This window comes from Microtus pennsylvanicus, chromosome 14, assembly GCF_037038515.1.
Source record: "Microtus pennsylvanicus isolate mMicPen1 chromosome 14, mMicPen1.hap1, whole genome shotgun sequence".
NCBI classification, from domain to species: Eukaryota; Metazoa; Chordata; class Mammalia; order Rodentia; family Cricetidae; genus Microtus; species Microtus pennsylvanicus.
In genome coordinates this window covers 42058122-42079908 of record NC_134592.1, presented here as the reverse complement: position 1 = coordinate 42079908, position 21787 = coordinate 42058122, and the positions used below count along the sequence as shown (strand labels likewise).

General features: G+C 44.0%; 1 protein-coding gene across 2 annotated transcripts; it reads right to left on the bottom strand.

Moving 5' to 3' along the window:
• Positions 1–4294: 4294 nt before the first annotated feature.
• On the bottom strand, positions 4295–18538 carry Six4 (SIX homeobox 4). 2 transcript variants are annotated; one of them, XM_075947643.1, is made up of 4 exons: positions 18436–18538; positions 17413–18227; positions 14003–14691; positions 4295–9379 (listed from the first exon to the last, which is right to left on the bottom strand). In XM_075947643.1, exons 1-4 carry the CDS (start codon positions 18436–18438, stop codon positions 8583–8585), a joined length of 2304 nt encoding a protein of 767 aa, XP_075803758.1. In that variant the 5' UTR covers positions 18439–18538; the 3' UTR covers positions 4295–8582. The 2 variants fall into 2 exon arrangements, with proteins under 2 accessions (XP_075803758.1, XP_075803757.1); XM_075947642.1 differs by lacking the exon at positions 18436–18538 and having other exon boundaries at positions 17413–18300.
• Positions 18539–21787: the final 3249 nt, after the last annotated feature.

The window sequence follows — 21787 nt, the reverse complement described above, 5'->3', positions numbered from 1 at the left end:
AGGTGGCTGTTCTGGTAAAGACATTTGCCATGCAAGCCTCATGGCTTGAGTTTGCGTTCCTGAACTATATGGTGGAAGGAGAGAAGGGACCCCTGCAAGTTTTACACACACACACACACACACACACACACACACACACACACACACACACACACACTCCACATGTGTGCATATGCCTGCACAGATAAAATGTAAAAATATTTTTAAACTATGTGATTTTAACTATGTAACTTGAATTTGCTGTCCTTGCCTTTGGCTTTGGGGATTGATTCTAGGGCCAAAGGCATGGCGGCACACACTTTCTACATCTGGAACTCTGTGGGCTCCAAAGGAGAAAATAAAAGGCCTGGTGAGATAGCTCTGGGTAAAGACTCTTGCCATGCAAGCCTGTCCACCACAGTAAGAGGAGAGAAGTAAAGTCCTGAACATTGTCCTCTGACCTCTGCTCACTAAGGCCTACACTCAAGCACCACACACACACACACACACACACACACTATTCAACTGTTTGGAAAGATAGAGGGAGAGCAGAATGGAGGGAAGGGGGATGAATCAAAGAACCCTTGTTTTCCTACAGCGATTTTATGCTTTAATTATTGGTAGTGACTTATCTTTTCAACACAGGAATCTGCTGGGATTTTGCTAGGCCCTGGGTGGGAGAAACTACATTGTTGTTTTCAGAAGATCCACTACTTAGATTCTGCTGCTTGCCCTTGATACCCAGTAGGAAGTGGAGCACACAGAGAAGGAAGAGGGCAAAGTGGCTTTCTCCATGCTCCCCCATTTACTGATCCTTTCCTAAATTCCTTTGGAATATGGGACCACCCCAGTCTGCTTCAGTACTCAGAAAGGGCGTGGGCTGATCTTGACTTAATTCACCATGATCAGCATTGCCGCAGCTTGATGCTTTGCACTGCAAAAGTTTTCCAAAATGCAGATTCTGCCCAGGTGGAGTGTTGGTTTCATCATACCTTAAACGGCTAAACGCCAACACCAGATGGCCACATAGGGTATTTGGGGCAGAAGAGTAGTGCCCAAGGGAAGGCAGCCCCATTAGGTGAATAGAAGGGAAGGAGGGAGATGAGTTGCAAACCAGACCTGCTTAGCCTAACTGTGTACCTTGACCCTTTCATCTCAAGGAGTCACAGACTGTCGATCTCACAGCAATCATTTGATTTAATCATTTTATTTTAAATATATTTATGTTTTTGTATATATCTGTGTGTATGCCTGAGTGTTCATATGTCTACCACGTGCATACAGGAGCCTGTGCAGGTCAGAAGAGGGCATCAAATTTTTTGGAACTGCAAACAGAACTTACAGACGGTTGTGAGCTGCCACGTGGGTGCTGAGAATTCAACCCAGTTCCTCTGGAAGAACAGGCAATGGTCTCAACCATTGAGACACCTCTCCAGTCCCTGATCATTTTGTTTTAAATCTGTTGTCCTTAGTCATTGCACACTTTCATTCTGGGATTGGTTTGACTGTCAATTCTTTGATGTGTGCTTTAATATATATATATTAAACTATGCAGTTTGAATATATCTCAGGCTGTTTTAAAATAGTTGATGTCTACTTAGCACAGAGCAATGGAGCCACGAGAGGTGAATTGATGTTTCTGAAGTCCTGGGGAAGTGGAAATTCACATTCTCTGATGGTTTCTGTAGGTGTCTGCTCAGGTCAGCTACTATTGGTAGAGCTACAGGAAACATTTTTGGAAAGTGTGTACCTATACTCAAGTGTCAAGAGCTCTTCTAGGCTATTTTGAGATATTGGCCTAAGATGACTCAGTAAGCGCATTCTTTTTGGCTAATGCTGCTCGTGTCTGTCAGACTATAAGGCATCGTCTGTCATCTGGAACCCAGCCTCAAACTTGGACGTGAGTGAAAAAAAAATTCTTTGGAACAGTAAGGAAAACAATTACCATAAAACCACCCACTAATGCTGGAAGGCTTGAAGAACCACTCAGACGTTATCCCTAAAGTATTGATTGGCTTTTGAGTTTTAAATGGTGATAATGGGCGGGCCGGATGGGACGTGCCTCGGTGGTGTTAGCATATGGCATGGCTTTGGTGCTGTCCCCAGCACTGGGGGCGGGGGTTGGATAGGTATCATATTTTAACGACATGATTCCTAATCAATATCAGTAAAATGGCTTTAAAAGTTGATGGAAATGCAGACGTAGATTAATTTTAGAATGTTCTCAATCTCTGAAAAGAAAAAGAAAACAAAAGAAAGGAAGACACAAATCTCCGTTTGATCTCAGAAAAGGTCCTTTGTCATTTTACATAGGAGGGAGGGGTGAGGCGATGCGTCCCAGGAGGGAGCCGGTGCCATTCAGAGATTCCTGAGATGGCCTGTGGAAGGAATCTGAGAAACACTTTCCTGTGAACTTTGGGCAATGTATGTGCCCAGTTTAAGCGATAATTCTTAGATAACAGCATTGTCGAGGCTTTTAGTTGGGTTGTATCTCTGGTTCTGAATGTTCCATCAAGTGAGAAGCAGATACTGGGTAGGCCAGGTAGACTCAACTGCAGTAAGGAAACGATAACCCTGGAAACAACAGGGGGAAATCCTAGCAAGGGAGAAGAAATTAACATGAGGGGCCATAAAAAGGCAGGCTCAGACTGGAAGACTCTGCAGAGCACTTTCCAGCTTGTAAAGGCTTGGGCCTATCTCACACCCTGAAACACAACCCCAAGGCTTTGGGAGAAGGTGGTTTCATTGTTCACAGGGGATGAGGACACTCTGGAGATGGCCATAGGAATCTGAACCCACCAGCCTTCCTTTCTGGAGAGAGAGTGGCTTTGGCTTGCCTCAGCAGAGAACCTGGAGGACACACCATTCTGGAGACCTTTGTGGGCAAATGGCCCTCCCTGCTGTTCCAGGGGCTCCTGACTATTTCCTGTCAGATAGCTCAGAACAACCAGGCAATTAGTTTCCCAGTTCCTGCCTTTTGTCCTCCTTAAGTTCATTTTCCAGAGTAGCCACACTGACATTTTAAAAGCCACCAATGTCTTCTCAGACTCAAATCCAAAGTATCTGGCTCTACCTTTGATGTGGCCCCTGCGTCTCTGAGGTGCCATAAGATGCATAAAGTTAACCTTGCAATTGAGACCTGCTTCTCTCTCAGGGACTTTAAACCTGCTGTCTGACCCTTGCGTTGGGGCACTCATGTTTTCGTTCTGAATCATATCATTTAAGCATCACTGCAGAAATGGTTCAGACCTTTCTTGTCCAACCTGTCTCCCACCCAGCCACTCCCCACTTGCAACTCCATCACTCTCAGTTACTCTCATGGTATTAACCTTTATGTGCGCAAACGTGTCTTGTTCATATGCTGCCAAGGTGTCCTGGGAGGAGATGTGCAAGGGCAGATTGCCAAATAGATTATTTCTTATGGGATCCTGGGAAAGCAGGAAGGAAAACCAGGTAGCCAAAGACTTTGAATTTCTGTTGAATTTTATGAGATTTGCTATTTTCTGAGGAGCCACAATCATAGTTGAAACAGGGTAACGACCTTTCAAATGTCTTACAAAACTCATTTGGTTAAAAAGTTATGAAATGTAATCACTTCACTTCGTGTTTAACTGGTTTAACTACTACATCGGGCACTGCCAAAGAGCTGGACGTTATGAATGTGTCTAGACATTCCACCCGACACTGATTTGATGGCTTTAACTAGATTTGTGAAAGAATTCTACAATTAGTCCCCAATCTGGTTTTTAAACATCTCCTGTGCTGGTGTAAAAGAACTGAATTCAGAACTTCTGTAATTATAAAATTAGGACTAAATTAGGTTAATGCTCAATCTTCTCCACTCGACAGAAATGCGGGTCTGGCCAAACCTATTTGTCAAACTGGGGTATAATCACAATGAGGCTAACAACAGTGCCCTAGGGGTGAGCAACACAGCTTAAATTTTAATCAGTGAGTAAGAGATCTTTGACTCTTTCCATGTAATCCTGTAGAGTACCTACTATGTGCTGTATTCCAAGTTCAACTCTTGGGAGATAGAAACGAGTAAGGCATATTGCCTTCCTCTAAGGACAAATGCTACGGTTTAGGTTTGAGTGTGCAGTACAGGTAAGTGAACTACGTAATTCTATACAAAGACCAATGCAGATTGCCTCTCTACAATCACTCCAGTTGGCCTTCTAAGTTTTTGCCACCTGAAATGGTCAGCGTCTTCTCACTCTTTCCTTTTCTAGGAAGACATGAATCAAAGTGATTTCCGGCTTCTTGTCTACTGAGATGGGCTACTCACATTTGAAAGAACAGTAGCAACACAAAGTATGTATAAATATAAAGTTTATTTAGCATAGTGTTTAGAAAAATAAGTTCACATCATTTCAGAAAACAAATAAAACACTTAATTGTCCAGGCATAACCCCGCCCCCCCATTACAGTACAACAGACAGACTTTAGATCTCTTTGGTTGGGCAACTAAGCACAGAAATGTTCTGGGACATGCTGTGTGCCATCACCTAACAGTGCAGTAGAGGCTTTGCTCCTCATCCGTGTTATACATTCTGTATAGAGTTTCTCTTCATGTAAGGCACAGTAAAACCATATTGAGTATACAACTGGTTGCTTTCTATACGTACAGTACATGCAACAAAAAAAAAATGGTACATTGTTTTGAGAAACCCTGAAAACCAAGAGTCACATGCTATATAATTTTGATTCATAAACTATATGGTGGTAATATTGAATTAAATTGAATGTATCAATTCGACACAAAATAACCATTCAGTTCTATCATCTAAGTTTTAGGAAGACTTTGAAACAGCGCTTGTAAAATGCAATTATTTTCCCCCACAGATTTCCTGAATTATTTTCATGAGATGATCTGTCAACACATTTGAAAGAATGGAGGACTTGTGGTTATTGACTAATGCACACATAATGAAGATGTAGCAAGGTAGCCTGCTACACATGCCCAATAATCCAACTTCAACATGCAGGATAACAAGGGTACATACAGAGAGACTTAAGGTCAGTGTGCAATTCAACTATGGACTTTTTTTTAAAAAGAAAATCTATGACTATAACACCTACTTGCCTTTCACGACACAAGAAAGGCACCAAAAACACACACAAGTCAGTCTTTACTATAAATGTACATGAGATAGTTACGCAGTGCAATACAGGTGCTTTTGCTTGTCCGAGGAGTAAAACTGCACCTCTTTTGAAAGCTAGACCATCCTGTCTACTAGACGTAACTAAGAGCTGAATGCCAATTCTGGCTATAGAGTGCATAGATAGGCTGACGCCAAAAAGTCCCACAGCCAGCAGCAGGAGTTGAGATTTAAGGGGAGTTATTTACCCCTATTCTGATTCCTCTCCCTGAATCTTTAGAGGGTAATTTGCAGCATCTTCAAGCATTGTTTATGTAAAAAGGATATTCTGCCACATGAACTCCAAGGGCTCCTGAATCTGGCCCTTGAAGAAGAAGACAACCTAAAACAAAGTCAGTTGCATTTCTGTGAAAGGAGAGCATGGGGTTTATCTTATCCCATTCACATATACACAAGCTACATACCAACTGGCCCTTAGTTTACTGAAAGAGTAGAAAAGAACAGTAAGTTCTTATATTGTACACTGGTTCTTACCTGGTGGCTTGCATAGCTACCTGGAGTAACTGTAGGGTTAGAAGTTTAATGTGTTGGAATACGAGTACATTTCCTAGGTAAGTGTTTAGTTTTGTGCTATCTTTTCTTTTTCTTAGGGAGAAAGAGAGGAAGAACTCGGAATAAAAGAGACAGTCTTGTAGATATATGAAAGTTTTCCATCACACATGCATGCATACAAACACACATACACACACACACACACACACCCCTCATATAACTTTTTGACTTTCCCACTTCCCTTACCAGACAGGTATTCTAAAATAACTAACTTTTGATATCTGCAGCAATCTAGTAGAAAATACCATTTTTATGTAAACTATACTGCAAGACCATGTAGCTAATCATAACAATATGGGTCAGCACATAACTGGGAGGGGGGATGGGGACAACCAAAGTGTGGCAATAAAGTAGTGGCAGAGTAGAAGACCACAGTAAATCAACTGGCTTTGTTTAAACACAAAGTCCAAAACAAATAACCTCTGGCCAGAATCATGTATTTCAAGAATTGAGGGACATTCACCAATTTCACAAAAATGGGACTTAAGTTTTTATCAAAATGATGGCAAGGAATTCTTCATAGAGCTCTTCATCTCAGCTGAAAGTTCCCTTTGTAATAACAGCAAATGCTAAGCATCTGGTGACCCTTACTAACAGGCTCAGATAAGGAGCACGGTGGAAATCAAGCAACTCTTTCCCCATCTTGAAGAAAACAAAGTGATGTGGGAAGGCCATATGTCTATCTGTTGCTTTCATTGGTTAATTATTAAAGAAACTGCTCGGCCTGATAGGTCAGAACATAGGTGGGTGGAGAAGACAGAACAGAATGCTGGGAGGAAGAAAGCAGTGAGGCCAGACACGATGGAGCCAGCCACCAGGTCAGACATGCTGAATCTTTCCCTGTAAGACACCACTTCGTGGTGCTACACAGATTATTAAAAATGGATTAATCAAGATATGAGAATTAGCCAAGAAGAGGCTAGGGCTAATGGGCCAAGCAGTGTTTAAAAGAATACAGTTTGTGTGTTGTTATTTTGGAAGTAAAGCTAGTCGTGAGGGGAACTGGGCGGGACAAAAAGCAGGCCTGCCCGCAGCTCATTACTACAACAAGGTGTGGCGCTATCTTTATGCTTGCCAATTTAAAGTCCTTGGGAGGTGGTGGCACACACTTTTAATCCCAGTACTTGGGAGGCAGAGACAGGCGGATTTCTGTGAGTTCAAGGCCAACCTGGTCTAGGAAGTAAGTTCCAGGACAGCCAGGGATACACAGAGAAACCCTGTCTAAACCCTGCCCCCCCCCAAACAGAAACAAACAAACAAAACAAAACAAAAACCAACCAACCAAACAAACAAACAAACAAAAAAAACAACTGAAATTCACCATTGAGAAGATCACTTTCTTATATCTGAGATGCTCCGTACTAATGACATGAAGGTATGAAGACATTTAAATGGATATATGTTGGGGTCAGAGTCCTGCTAAAACGTTTAAACACAGTTGAAAGCATACAGGAGAATATCCTACGGAAACCCAAAGAACTTGCTTGTAATGGAGACGTGATGAAAGAGGACAGGCAGCAGTCACGTGCCGTAGTGTACCAACCGGTTCAAAACACCGAGAAGGCAGCCTCAACAAGACAGAATTGTGCTGAACGCACTTTAACTATCTATCCTTTGTTTCCTTTAAAATGTCGTTTCCATAACCTGCGGAATCGATGTTTCATAGTCTTCCATACCTTTTTTTGACTTTCATTGTAATGAAAAGCATCAAAGCTAATTGTTTATCCATTTGCATGACAAACATTACACATGACATCCAGTGAACCCTAAGTCCTCTGCATATAATGGGGTTCTGCGGTAAACTTAACCCTGTTTGACGGTGCAGAAGAGCCATCCACACTTTTGCTGACACTTCTGTACCTTACTGCTAATAAAAAGGCCACAAGGTAAAAAAGGCACATAGGAGTCTATATAAAACATATTTAGATGAATCAAAGCTTCTAAAGAAAGAAAGGCATGATGAGAAGTACCAAAATTCCAGTATGGGGGTTAGAAGTTCCTGTTTCAGTGCTAACATTGACCTTAAGAGACTCTGGATAAAAATCACAAAAAAATAAAACTTGGTTGAGAACAAAGCTGTTCCTGCTATTCCTGCTCAAACAATAAATATAAATTAAACAGTAAGAAAACATTTTTTTTTTCAGTTCATAGCGCCTGAAGACTAAGAGAGACATACAAGGTATAAATAAAAATTCATTGTACTTGCTCAAATTCTGCATATAGAACTGGCATATTTACATTCATACCCAAGTTGTGTCAGAGTTTAGTGGAGTTTCAAACTTTCTCTGCTACATATAACTATTAGCAGTCACACTTGGAAACACACAGAGACAAAACCAAGTCTTTCCCCCAAATGCTGAAAATGCTGAATGTGTGTATGGACACACACATACACACATATATAATAGCTACTTAATTTGAAAAATATACCCTTATAATAATCCAGAGTACCGTTATTTCTTAACCATCTCAATGCCCATGGAGGAAAAGTAAACAAAAACCAACCACATTGCTTCTAACAGCCTGTAGCTCTTATTTAAGTGTCTAAGTTAGATGTACACATTTTAAAGTTAGAAGACTATCACGTTCCATTCCAGCCTTAGACTTATATGGCTGACTAAATGCTTTATGATGGTTTGATAGGCTTCTCCTACTGCCATGTCGCCATGTATTCCAAAGCCAATATGACGAGAACAGAAAGGCTTCTGTAGCTCCACCCCCTGTACATTTAACTATGATCTTCATGCAGACCGATCCAAATATATTTGCTCGCACAAGTAGAGTGCATTCCTCTAAACGAGTAAAGGTTCCCCATCTTCAGGGCTTCACAGGGAAAAGAAAATCGCTGCTGATGAAGGAGAAAAGGGGTATGTGCGTAGTGAATCAGGCTTATAAGTCTTGCATATCTTCGTCCAGCTGGACGGTTTGGAGCTTGGCCAGCTCTTTCTTGTCCGTTCCCAGCTCTTCACAGACAGTCTCAACCATGCCATCCAGGACATACTTGGATTTGGAGTCCAACATCATTAAGTTGTTTGTTGCTTTGTTCTCAGAATTTTGTAAGAAATTCTCTTTTATGTTAGCTACGGACTGCAGGACCAAGCGATGTTCTCTGACAAAATCCTGGTGGACTGCTGGCGAGGAATGACTCACGGGCTCTTCAGGGGCAGGAACAATTTCCCCCAGGGCAGCCTGAGTCATGGGGACCGACAATAGGTCTTGACTGGTAATAAGGGAACAGTTCTGAAGGGTTGCATAGTTAGTATTGCTGACAGAGGTCACAGTAGATTTGCTTGCCACAGGTGCAGACATTGGCCGGCTCTCAGCAAGGTCAGGGTTTAGCTCAGCGGGATTTAGTAGTGTAGGGGGAGACAGGGAAAAACTGTGAGCTGGGGACACATTAACCAGCGAAGAGGCCAGGGCATGGAGGCCACTCCCAGAGATATCCTCAGAGGACAGGCTTGCGTTTACTTGTGCATTGTGATTGACAGGCATCAGCTGGGAAAAAACCAGGCCTCTTTCTAACCCTTCCTGTTTCACAGCTCCTACAGTCTGGCCTGAATTAGGAACAGTGTAGACCACTGCACTGGGGGCAAGAGGGCTCAGGAAAAGTTTGCCATGCTGGACAGTAGTGGATTCACTTGTAAATGTGCTTCCATCTGAAGTGCTTGAATTTACTGAAATGTTACCTAGGGGAAAAAGTACCAATTGGCATTAATGCAATGAATACAGAAAGGAAAAAAAACAAACAAACAAGCCAGTTACTTCTGTAACACACATGATTCTTCCTCAGGTTATTAAGGTTGCTTATGGAGAGGTGATACTTCAATGTATAGTTGAGTCCAGCTTGGGCAGTGTTAGCTGCAGAGTCCCAGGCTCAGAACTCAGGCTCTCTCTCTCTCTCTCTCTCTCTCTCTCTCTCTCTCTCTCTCTCTCTCTCTCTCTCTTTCTCTCCCTCTCTCCTTTTGCAGTGCTGGAGATTAAACTCAGAGACTTCTATACCCTGAGCAAAAAATTCTGCCAGATTGTCTGTATGTGTTAACTCAACCACGCAATTAACCGTAATAACCCAATGAAAGAAAGAGTAAATGTGGGGCCTGGAAATAGGGTTCAGCACAGTGCAGGCCTTGGCTTCAGTGCTCGGCATCACCAAAAATGAAAACAGATTGAAAATTAAAGCCAACCAATCAAAACAAGTAAGCATGTGGGAGCTGGGGCAGGAAGACTAAATTTGAGCCCAGCTTGAGTTTAAAGGAAAAAAAAATGGAAGAAGAAGAAGAAGAAGAAGAAGAAGAAGAAGAAGAAGAAGAAGAAGAAGAAGAAGAAGAACAAGAACAAGAAGAACAAGAAGAACAAGAAGAACAAGAAGAAGAACAAGAAGAAGAAGAACAAGAAGAAGAAGAAGAAGAAGAACAAGAACAAGAAGAACAAGAAGAACAAGAAGAAGAACAAGAAGAAGAACAAGAAGAAGAAGAATTATTCTTATCCAAGATCTGGTATTTGTAGAGTTTCTGGCTCTTTACCACCTCTGAATTGGTTGGTAGTGGTCAATAGTACTGCCAGTTAGAACAAGAGAATACAGATACACAATGAAATATTTTTGTTAGGCCTGCTCAGTTACTGACATAAGATGTAAATGAGAATATGAAAATACCACATAAAGTTAGTTTCTCTGGAACTTACACGTTCACCATGTCAACCTGCACAGACAAGTCACAGAGTTTCACCAAACCACCGAAAACCCCTGACAGAGCAGTCTCCAGGCAACAGAACCCTCAAGGTCCCCCCACCCTGTTGTGCTTGCCCTCAATTTTCAGTGTTGTAGTGATGGGAAGAATTAATGGCAGCATCATTTTTAAATACAGAAGGACACAAAGGAGTAGAATTAACGCCTCTTTAAAAAGTGCGTGTCTTTTGCGGTTCAAACTATAATGGTCTTTAGAGACTAGAAACACAAAACAGATGATCAAATGAGAAACTCAGGACAGTACAGACCCCACATCTCCCTCAAACAAGACCTCCTTTGAGTCTTTACAAAGTGAAACAATGACAATTAAATGACCCAGGTCCCCAGATATTACCAGCAAAGGAAAAGTGAATTTGGGGAGAGTTCTGGGGAAGAATTAGGATGGGTTACATATCTACCCTGCTCTTGAATTGGAGGTTAATCGCCCTCTTTACAAGTGCAGAAAACAAGCCAATATAAAGATAAGTAATTCACTTAACACTGACCTTCTCAATTAACAGAGTAACTGGGATGGTAGTTCTACCTATGCTACCAAGTGCCATAGGGCCATGTATATGTTTCCCAACAATTTTTAAGCACCTTATGTAAGCAAAGGAGTGTCTTTACAGGAGAAAAAGAGAAAGAGAAAACACTGTATTTGAACTCCTTTAAAAAATGTCAACTACTAGTTTGTAAGTATTCATCACAGAAAGACTGTTAAGGACAAAATGCTTCTGTGTATCTTTGGGCTGTTCTCTAACATAAATGTGTTTTTCAGGCCATACAAATGAACAGACTGCTTTAATTTTAAACCTCTTGGCTTCGCGTGTTTTAAAAGTCATGCAGGCTTCAAATTGTGAGGGGGAAAAGCCACAGTCAATACTCACTTTGCTTTGGGTGTCGGTGAAACTGTTTGCTAGCAGACATATGTACGAAATTACTTTCTTGGCAGAGTCATAAATAACAGCACATGCAGCATTTCCCTGATAGCTATTCAACACAGTAGACTAATAATACTCTGGACATGGAAAAGACTTCAATGTACATAAATGAAGGGAAAAACTGATACGTTCCAAGGGATGATTTGGTTTTCTTTTTTCAGTGTTGAGAATTGAACCCAAAGTTTCACACATAAGACATGATTTTGTTGCTGTTGTTTTAAGACAGGGTCTCTCTACGAGGTCCTGGCTGCCCTAGAACTCACTAAGTAAACCTAGTTGACCTCGACACAGAGATCTGCCTGCCTCTGCCTCCCAAGTGCTAGGCTTAAAGGAAACATGTACCACCATGCCTGGCTAAATCATGAATTTTTATATAATTAATTAGTTAATTCTTTTTTGAGCCTCTGTCTCCCAAGGGCTGGGATTGCAGGCGTGTGCCACCACTGCCAGGTGCTAAAACCTGATTTTTAAAGAACAGCAGCAGCTGAGTTACAAATTAAACAAGAATTTAAAAATCAGTAAAAAAAAAAAAACTGAACGTAAAAATCCCAGGTACAAAGTATAATTTTACAACGATGCTGAGAGGAACAAAAGAAATTCTCTTTTTTTTTTGTAAAATGAATAAAGATATATATATATATATATATAATCTGCTTTTCCATGTAACTGCCTATATAGTTTTCTTGGCTATCTAGGAAGACAGGACCATGTTTCTGGACATTTTAAAGAAAGTTAGTGTAAGTTTGATTTGATTTGGTCTGGTATTTTTTTTTGGAGACAGACTCTTACTATGCAACCTAGCTTGGTTTGAAACTCACTATGTAGCTCAGGCAGGCCTTGAACCCCCAATCCTCCAGCTTCAGTCTCCAAAATGTTGGGATAATAGGCATTTACCACCATTCCCTAACTTTGCTTTCTTCTTCTTCTTCTTCTTCTTCTTCTTCTTCTTCTTCTTCTTCTTCTTCTTCTTCTTCTTCTTCTTCTTCTTCTCCTCCTCCTCCTCCTCCTCCTCCTCCACTTCCTCCTCCTCCTCCTCTTTCTTCTTTTAAAATAAAGTTCAAATTCCCAAAATGCTTTACTGCAAAATGTAATATACCACTACTACAAAGAAATGTTGCCTACTGGAATCATCTGGTTAAACTTAAGCTTCCAATTCTCCCAGAGAGTCAAATAGTTGACAGCCCTGTCATTTGATCTTAGCTATTTTAACTGACAAAGCTATCCTTATTCCTAGTAAATATCCCATTTAAAAACTATCGACTGATGGGCATTACAAAGGTGATGGTGCATGCCTTTAATCCCAGAACTTAGAGGCAGAGGCAGGCAGATTTCAAGAGAAATCCTGTCTTGAAAAAGCAAGAAAAAAAAGTAGAAAACAACAGTCCCCCCCAAAGCTAGGTGTTACTTCCTAACACTCTTATATGACAGCACTTTTCTTGATTACAGACAAAAAACATTATTGTATTTCCCCTCTGCCAACAAATATATTCATATTTCCTGTGCAACTTCGCTGTCTTTAAAATGCTACAAACTGCTTGGAAATTTTCGTAAAGAAAGAAAATGGGTGAGAGTCATAAATTATTGTAAAACCAAGCATTAGTCTTTTGTCCCTATGTTGGATAGTGACTGGAGTTCACTCTTTATATAATCTAGGGCAATGAACATCCAAGGAGTTTGTCACAGGACCATGGTAGCTTACTTAAAGAAAGATAAATATATGGGATGAAACATCTAGCCATTTTTCTTTAATGCCTCCAAAAAGTTGAAGTAGACTACAGTTATAGTAGCAAGAGTTGTATAAACATTGACCATGCTTCAGAAGGTTAAGCTTTGGTAAAAATCTGGGCTGTCGGCTTTGCTTATAGGAAGGTAAACATGATCACCACCCTCCACTCCTAAGAGCTGAAAACTATAACTTCCAATGCCCAAGTCTAACTGTTCCTGTTCCTATGTCGAGAAAAAGGATGAGTGATGTAGGTTTTATTCACGTTCCTGAAGAACTAATGCTCCAGCCTCAGACTTATTTTCTTTCTTTTGACAGACTTCGGTTAGTAAAGCCACAAATACGCAATGACACAGTTGTTTTCATAAACATAAACCCACAAAGCTGAGAAATGAACATATATCTAGGGCAACAGAAAATCACATATTCTTCTAAATTCCTTTCAGGTCTTTTGAGGTTTTAGTTTTAATTATAGGGAGAACACAAGGCAAACAAGAACAGATTCTGTCTTTCAGTTTATTCTTTTAAAACATTTTCTGGTCAAATAAATAACTGCTTGACTAATTTCATGTTCCTAGCAATTTTATTAATTTTTAATTTTAAAATGTCAAGTACTGGGTTAGTTCATAAGCACTGATTGACTTATCATATTCCTGTAATTGTACAGTTGGCAAGATCTGCTATAAACTGTACTTTTCCATTCTGCCTGGGGAAATTAAACTCCATCCTCAGGATGTGAGAAAATCAGGAAAGCTGAATAGTAGTTAGGCACTGGGAATCACATCAAGGCTATTCTGTAACCGAGTAAACCAATGAAGTATCTGAAAAAGAACACCCATCTATACCTTTCACTAAATGTGTCATTTACAGCAGCTGACCAACACATGACCTGGTGTATTATGGTACCAAATGAGGCTTTTACCTTGTGAAGCTGCTACCGAGACAGGAGGCAGCTGCAGTGGAGAGAATCCAAGGCTCCCGTTGAGGAACTGGCCGTTTGCTCCGGAATTGGGGATCTGGACAATGCCGTATTGGTTTATTTGCACGGGTGTAGTAAAAGTCACCACAGAGCCCCCATCCTGGGAGGCCACTGTCTGGACGCCTTCTCTTTTCACCTCAGTGCAGGGTATCAGCCCTGGGAATGACACGGGGGCGCTAGGGCTGTAGGAACTGGTGGCGGCTGAGTTCACAGCAGAACTCTGGAGGACTTTGAATTCCTTCACATCCTGGGAGGTGGATCCCAGGATGTCTGTCATGGCTACGCCATTGCTCACAATATTTGAAGACATTTTTGGTGGGTTCAGTGATACTGTCTGTGTATTTCCCACATTCAGCCCATTAAGGATAACTCCATTGTGTCCCTGAATAAAAGAGTTGCCATTAAGGAAGACAGGTGAAGTACTTGCAGGTACCAAGCTTCCATTCAACAAAACTCCAGAGGAGCTGAGAGATATCTTAGCATTCCCAATTTGTTGCATGTATACTGGCTCCATGTGGCTGGAAAGGCTGAGGTTGGTGACGGCGTCAGATGCACCCGAAAGTGGGTGCGGAGACAAATCCTCGTGTCCCTTGCTGGATTCGTCTTCGGTGCTGGGGTTGCCATCTGATTCACTGTTCAGGGAGAGAGGACATTTTGAAGGTCAAGGGGATGACAATCTGTATAGTTTGTAAAATGTCCTTCAAAACCATCCAAGGTGGTGTTTAAGCAAAGCAGAACCATTGACCTGCCTGGCCCTGCTGAAATTAGAAGTTGTGAGCAAATTCTGCCCAACCAGACAACGAGAAGATGAATTCAGATCCGAACAATTTTTTTTTATAATAAATTCAGAGAAAGACCAGAGGGTTGGATAATGCAAAATTCAACTAAAATAACTTTTTACTGCGTTCTCATTCTTACAGAATCCATTGCTGCTCCAACTCTTAAAGTCACAGAGACAACTCATTAAAGGATGTGTTTTCTCTGCTTAGGAGAGCCAGCCCCTTTCTAAACCCCTTCAGATTGCTATCGTTTTGAAGGCAGATGGAATTGCCAAAGGAGCAGGAGGTGCGAGGTGTCCAGTTTTATTTGCCATCTAGTTAATAAGACACCATTCTCTCACCTGCTCTCAAACTTCTACTCCACCAGACTGATATTCTCATTCAATAAAGTGGTTGCCCTTGTAGGAAAGGCATTTGCAACTTAAGACATGCACAGTTGCTTCTGAATCCAAAGGAAGCCATAGGGACCTATTTAACACACACCGTCCAGTGCCCTGGTGAGGTGGGAGGAAAAAAGTGAGCATCAATCAGAGGTCTTGTTAACTCTCAGACGCCTCCCCAGACTATTCGGTCCTTCTATTGCAGAATCCTGGGCTTAAGGGAAATACCAAGTTCAGGTCAGGGAGGATGGTGGGAGTTTTCCTCATTTGGTGTGAGTCTGGGCGGGGCAGAACAGAAGCAATTTGGAAGCGTGGTGGGACTTGGTCCAGCAGAAGATCCAACATCCCAGTGTGATCGGTTCCCTTTCAAGCTGAGGGGAGGGGATTACCCGGGCTTTGGGCTTCGGGGCCAGGAGCTCAGAAAGCACTTTGATTTATGAGCTGAGGCTGAGCAGCCATCGCCATTGGTGAGGGTGACTCACCAGGGGTGCGGGTGGGAGGTAGATCCGGAGAGGGGCCTATACCAGGCAATAGGGCTGGGGGTTGAGGGTGTGGAGTTAATGGGGAAGAGGGTAAAGTCAGCAGAGCATGGCTCAGGATGTGTGTGTGTGTGTGTGTGTGTGTGTGTGTGTGTGTGTGTGTGACCATGTCCTGGGAACTGGGCCGGCTCTATAGCAAAAGTTACAGGACAGCTAGCCTGCATGTGGCAGGGGCTTCGTATCCAGTGCCCTGGCCTAGCAGATTTCCGTTGGTGTGACTGAAGAGCACTCCAGGGTAGACAGCGTCGCCTAACCAGTGCTTCTTCCATGGGTCACCCCCTCTCTCAAGACCGAGGAAGGATGCTCACAGGTCGGCGGGCATGTTTTGTTTATGGTTACTGGGAGCCAGAGCTAGGACTGCACAGTGCGTCTCTCTCCTGCCTGGGGCCAGCTGTGGGCCTCCAGGCTCCACCCGGGCTCAGGAGCAAAGCAGCGAGAGCGGGCTGATGCCGGTTCTGGAATGCTCAGGGTGATCACCTTCACCTGGCCCAGGCGGGCTGGCTCCCCGGATCCCTGGTTCCTTCCCACAGTAGAACGTGTGAATTGCGTTTGGATTCTTTTCTCTCCAATATCCTCAGGGCGAGAGACACTATCCTGACTTTACCCGCCCAACAATACACACACGCACAGAAACACACAAATACGCATACACACCCCACCCACGGGGCTGACCTGAGAGAACACACAAAAGCGGTGTGTGTGTGGGAAAAGCATTTTCTACTAAAGAACGGGGAGAAAACACAATAAAGTTCAAACCAGATTGGGGGGGGGCTAAAGGAGGACTGGGTGGATAGCTCCCCCACTTCTTTCCTGCTGTCCACCTTTATGTCAGATTGTCGCCTATCCCCCCAACTGCCCCATCAAGAGAGAATCTTGCTGTGTTAGGGGACTCAAGAAACTGCCCTTCAGGCCTGCCACCTCTGAAGCACTGTAACCCGATCCGAACTTGTTCAGAATCAGGTTTCAAAACACCGCAGGGACGAGCTACACGGGCACCCCACACTGCCCCAGGCGCGATGGGAACCGCGTCGGGCAGGGTGAATGATTAACTCTGTCATATTAAAGCCTCGACGTCCCCAGACCCCATCTGGGCCACTAGTCTCCACTAACGCTCCCATTCCTTCCAGAGCGGCCCTGGTGACCTCCAGGGCGAGCCAGGGACTCAGACGAATCTTGAGTATCCGGGAGCGTGTGCGCACTCCAGGCTCCAAGTGAGCCAAAGACCCTGGCCGGCTCCCGCAGCCCCTGCGGGCCCGAAGCCGCGGTGAGAGCAGTTTTGCCGGCGAGCACACACGCTCACTAAGAGAACCAAGGAGAGAGTGGCAACTTCAAAGGCAGCAGGATGGGGGTGGGAAGCCGGGCAGCAGTGGCCAGCCGAGGTGGGGGCGGGGACTGAGACCTAGGCGGGCGACCAGAAACTTCTGGGGGCAGGAGGGGGAGGGTTAGGAGGGAGGATCCCCCCGCTCGTTGCCACTGTCGTCCCCCCCCCCCTTCCCGGTAGGGAAGCGAGGTGGGGGGCGGGGAGAGGTGGGCAGACGGACCGGGCTGGTGGGGAAGGTAAGCGCCATGTTTGCGAGCGCTTTGGAGGAAAAGAAAGCTGGGAAGGGGTGGGGGTGGGGGGAGGAAGGGGGTGGAGGAGGAAAGTTGGCGCTCACCTTTTGGACTGGGTCTCGGAGGGATTCCGGTCGCGTTGCCGCCGGTTCTTGAACCAGTTGCTGACCTGGGTGAGGGAGAGGCCGGTGATCTTGGCTAGGTGCCGCTTCTCGGCGGGCGAGGGGTAGCGATTCTGCTTGTAGAGCTCCTTGAGCGCGTTGCGCGACTTCTCCTTGAAACAATACACCGTCTCCTCGCCGTCCCAGATGGTGCGGGGCAAGGGGAATTTCCTGCGCAGCCGGTATTTGTCCACGGCGCCCAGCGGCCGGCCGCGCGCTCGCTCGGCCTCGGTGTAGCGCGCCTTGTACCAGAGCTGCTGCAGCAGCGGATGGTTGGCCGACTCGAAGCTGTGGCTCTCGAGGATGCTGTACAACTCAGGGTAGATGCCCTGGTGGAAGGCCACGAGCGCTCGCGCCTTCAGAAGGCTCTCGTTGCCACGTAGCAGGTCGCTCTGGGGCAGGGACCACAGGAACCGGGCCAGGCGGTCCAGGTTGCCCCCCTGCTGCAACGCCTCGCACACGCAGGCGACATGGTCCGGCGAGAAGGCCAGCGGGGGCTGCGCGGCGGCTGTGTGCTGGTGCCTGCCCAGAAGTTCCGAGTGGAGTTGTACCTGATCTGCCGCTCCGGCCGCCGCTGTCCCTTCCTCCCGGCTTACCCTGGAGGCAGCCGCGGCGTCCCCCGGCTCCAGAGGGAAAGGGGCTGGAGCCGGGGGGCTCAGCCCAGCCGCCGCGCCCCCCGCCACTTCTCGGTGCGCCTCCTGTCCTTCCGAGGCGCTTTCCATCCCATTCTCCTGCTTGATGTCCGCCGCACTTGCAATCTGCCCGGTGGGGGAGGAAGAGGACATTTTTTTGTTGTTTATTTTCCTCCCTCCCTCACTCCCTCGCACTCTTTTCCTCTTTCTTTCCCCCTCTCTTACTCCTCCTTCTTCGTTTCCCTCCCCCCTCCCCCCTCCGGAAAGCCCACTCCCTCCCTCCCGGTTTCGGCTGGATCTGGCCGATCAGGTTTCCCCCAGGCCACGCAGTCACCATTAAGATAGCTGCTAGAGCAAAGTAGTGTAAACGGATAGCTGCTTTCTGCTGTTCCCCCAACGTGACTCCTCCGGTTGCTGCATACTATATGGCACTGGCCGCCGGGCTGGCCCGGCCGCGCCACCCCATTGGCTATTTCGCATTCAGAGGGAGGAGGAGACAGTGTTTCTATCCCTGTCGATCACCCGCCTCCCACTCCACCCCTTGCCTTTCCCTCTCTCCCTGACCCCCAGGCACCTATACCTGCCGGAAAACACCGACATTCTTTTCTGGCCCTGCTTTTGAATGGGCAGTCACCTAGTGTCGCCTGAAAACTGGACAGCTCTTTCAAAGAAAGACCCTGTGACTCCCAAAGGAATATTAATCGTGTGCCCTTACTGTCTGGACAGCTAAATTTTTAACAAAGAGACCACCCTCAGGATGCAGATGACAAAACTTCAGAGACTAATTCCGAAAGTTTCCCAGCAGCTCACACCTCTCCTCCCCTACTTTGGGATGTCTTTATTAAGGATGTGTATTCAAAAGTGTCAAGAACACTACCAAGGAATGTTCTCAGAGTGAAGCATTGATAGTAATAAAAATTCCGGAGGGGGAGAACTGCTCCAAAACCTTGAAATAAGCAGTGTGTGTAGCTCACTGAGATCACAAAAGCAGAAACATTAAAAGAAAGAAAGAAAGAAAGAAAGAAAGAAAGAAAGAAAGAAAGAAAGAAAAGAAAGAAAGAAAAGAAAGAGAAAAAAGAAAAAGATTTTACCAGAAGGTCTGGAAACCCTAACTGACATGAGCCTGATACAAATAAACATAAAGAAAACGAAACTGGAAGTTTATCCTGGTTGAGTAGTGTAAAAGAGAACTAAGCTTTAAATTATAATGTCTTCAAACACTAGTAGAAACACTTCAAATATGTGCACCAGTAGGTCTTCCCTCAACCAATGCGGTGCTAGGATGGAGGTCTGGGAAGAACACCATCTCTCTATGCAGGCGTCTTGGAGGTCAGTACAGGATCAACAGCCCTTGCCATACACAGACAAATGGAAGACTGGTCTCAGGGTTTGAGGCTGAAGTATGGGGTGGAATGTGTCTTTCCTTCAGGGTTTTCATGAGATCTTAACTCAGGAAGGGACGAGCCTGTCTCTATCTCTGTAGCTACTGTGGGTCATTTGGATTGGCCTGTGGCTACTGCTTCTCAAATGCCTTCCCCCTAACCTCTACTTCAGGCTGGCCTTGTATCGTTTCTGCTTCCCAGTTGGTCATAACTGCCTGCTTCAGCATATTGTAAGGCAGCTGTTTGGGTCACCTGCTGTCATATCAGTTTGGTAAGGTTTTCATTTTTTGCTACCAGGCTGCATTTTATTGTTGGTCAGCCAAGATATTTGATATAGAACCTAATTTTTCTCCTTAAGTATTTATTGTGTGTATGTATGTATGTATGTATGTATGTATGCTGTCTATGTGCATGCACATGCCAGCCATGACACGTGTGGAGGTCAGAGGACAAATTTTGGGAGTTGGTTCTCTGATTTTCTTCTTCCACCTTATGGATTCTGGGGTCTGAACTCAGGTGGTTGGGCATTGGCAAGCACCTTTACCATTTCAGCCATCTCACCAGCTTTCTCTCTCTCTCTTTCTTTCTCTTTCTCTCTTTTTTCAGAACCACTATTCTAATGTGACGAAAGCAGAATTGACATCTTTGGTAGATAACTATCATGTTCAGGATAATACCTGGGTTTCAAAACTTTTTTTGTAAAAAAAAAAAACTTTCTTGCACTTATATATACTTTTTATTTTGGAATAATTTTGATTTGCTGTGAAGTCACAAAAATAGTAAAGAGAGCATTCCTACTTAGCCTTCACATACTTGCCCTTAATGCTGACACCTTCTAGGGATACATTTGTGTGAGAAACTAACATTTGCACATTACATAACATAAATTAATTTTAGATTTCATTATTTGGAGTTCATTTATCTTACTAGTACTTTCTGTTTTGCAGCCCAATCTCGGTAGCCACATTGCACTTGGTTTTTTTGAATTTTAAAAGGATACTTATCAGAGCAAAATAGCCAAGAAACAGTGTGGTTTTGTGGAAAAGATACATATTTAAGGTTCAGCTAGCTAGACTTGGGTTTAGTCCTGGCTCTACCATTTATTTCAGTATAAAAAAGGAGAGAAGATTATGGTAATTATCAAGTAAGTCGTTTCAAAAAGAACTTGATACATAATTAATCTGCTGTAAACAATTGCTATCTTCCTACTGTTTCTTTGGCCATCTTATGATCTTAGGAGTTAGCTTTAGAATTATTACCTATCAAATATAGTGTACGACTTAGGAAAGAACATATTTGGCTTTTGTATGTCTTCTGTATATTGTCTCTAGTATGACTAGGTTATACATACGCACCGGTGGCCTTGTCAGGTCTTCAATAGTGTATCTCTGGAAACCATGGACTTTGGGGCCTGAATGATTCCATTTCTAGAAGATATAATGAGCCCTGCTGCAGAATTCTGCTTTATACATCAGTTAGAGGAGAAGGTGCTTCTAAAACCAGGAATTGCAGTCTTTAGGTTTCTTGAGCAGGTTGATCTTCAGAGCATATCTTTCTATGATTCCCAGGTAGGTTCAAACATGACCAGTAACATAGGAATGGAACACTAGGTCTTGTGTTGAGTTTATCTTGGAGCACTGGTTGCACCAACCGGTTTTTGAAATTGTTCTATTCCTACCCTCTACCATGTTGGGAACACTGAGTCTGTCATGTTGGCATACGATGACATGCTGTGTTGCTTCTTGGTAGGCTCTTCCTGTTTCAGAGAGCAAATGTAGGTGGACTTCGAAAGTCACCCCCTCCATTGCTACTTAATGAAGGTGGTTGATGGGTAGTGAGCATTTCTGAAGGATTATTCTTTTATCAATCATTTTCTGAGTCCTGTCTGAGCATAAGGCATCACATTAGGAACTAAAGAAGGATGAACCTATTGAGTAGGATGCTGAATTCTTGTGGGAAAGATAAAACATATTTATAAATTAATGCAATCTAAAATGTTGCAGGGGGTGGTCTGCTTGTTTGTCCCATCTGCCTGGCTAGCTTAGCCCTGAAATAACCACACAGAAATTGTATTAATTAAAACACTGCTTGGCCCATTTGCTCTAGCCTCTTATTGGCTAACTCTCACATCTTATTTAGCCCATTTCTATTACTCTGTGTGTTCCCATGTGGCAGTGGCTTACCAGGAAAGATTCAGCATGTCTGACTCTGGCAGCTCCATGGTGGTTCTCTCTGACTCTGCTTTCTTTCTCCCAGCATTCAGTTTAATTTCCCCCACCTACCTAAGTCCTGCCCTATCAAGGA

What these genes read in the sequence shown, in the direction of transcription:
- Six4 (XM_075947642.1), bottom strand. Translation starts at nt 18,254, where the DNA reads ATGTCCTCTTCCTCCCCCACCGGGCAGATTGCAAGTGCGGCGGACATC. An exon ending in TCCGAGACCCAGTCCAAAAG is followed by an intron (nt 14,692 to 17,412) that starts GTGAGCGCCAAC and finishes CTCCCTGAACAG; the next exon opens with TGAATCAGATGGCAACCCCA. An exon ending in CTCGGTAGCAGCTTCACAAG is followed by an intron (nt 9,380 to 14,002) that starts GTAAAAGCCTCA and finishes TTTTTCCCCTAG; the next exon opens with GTAACATTTCAGTAAATTCA.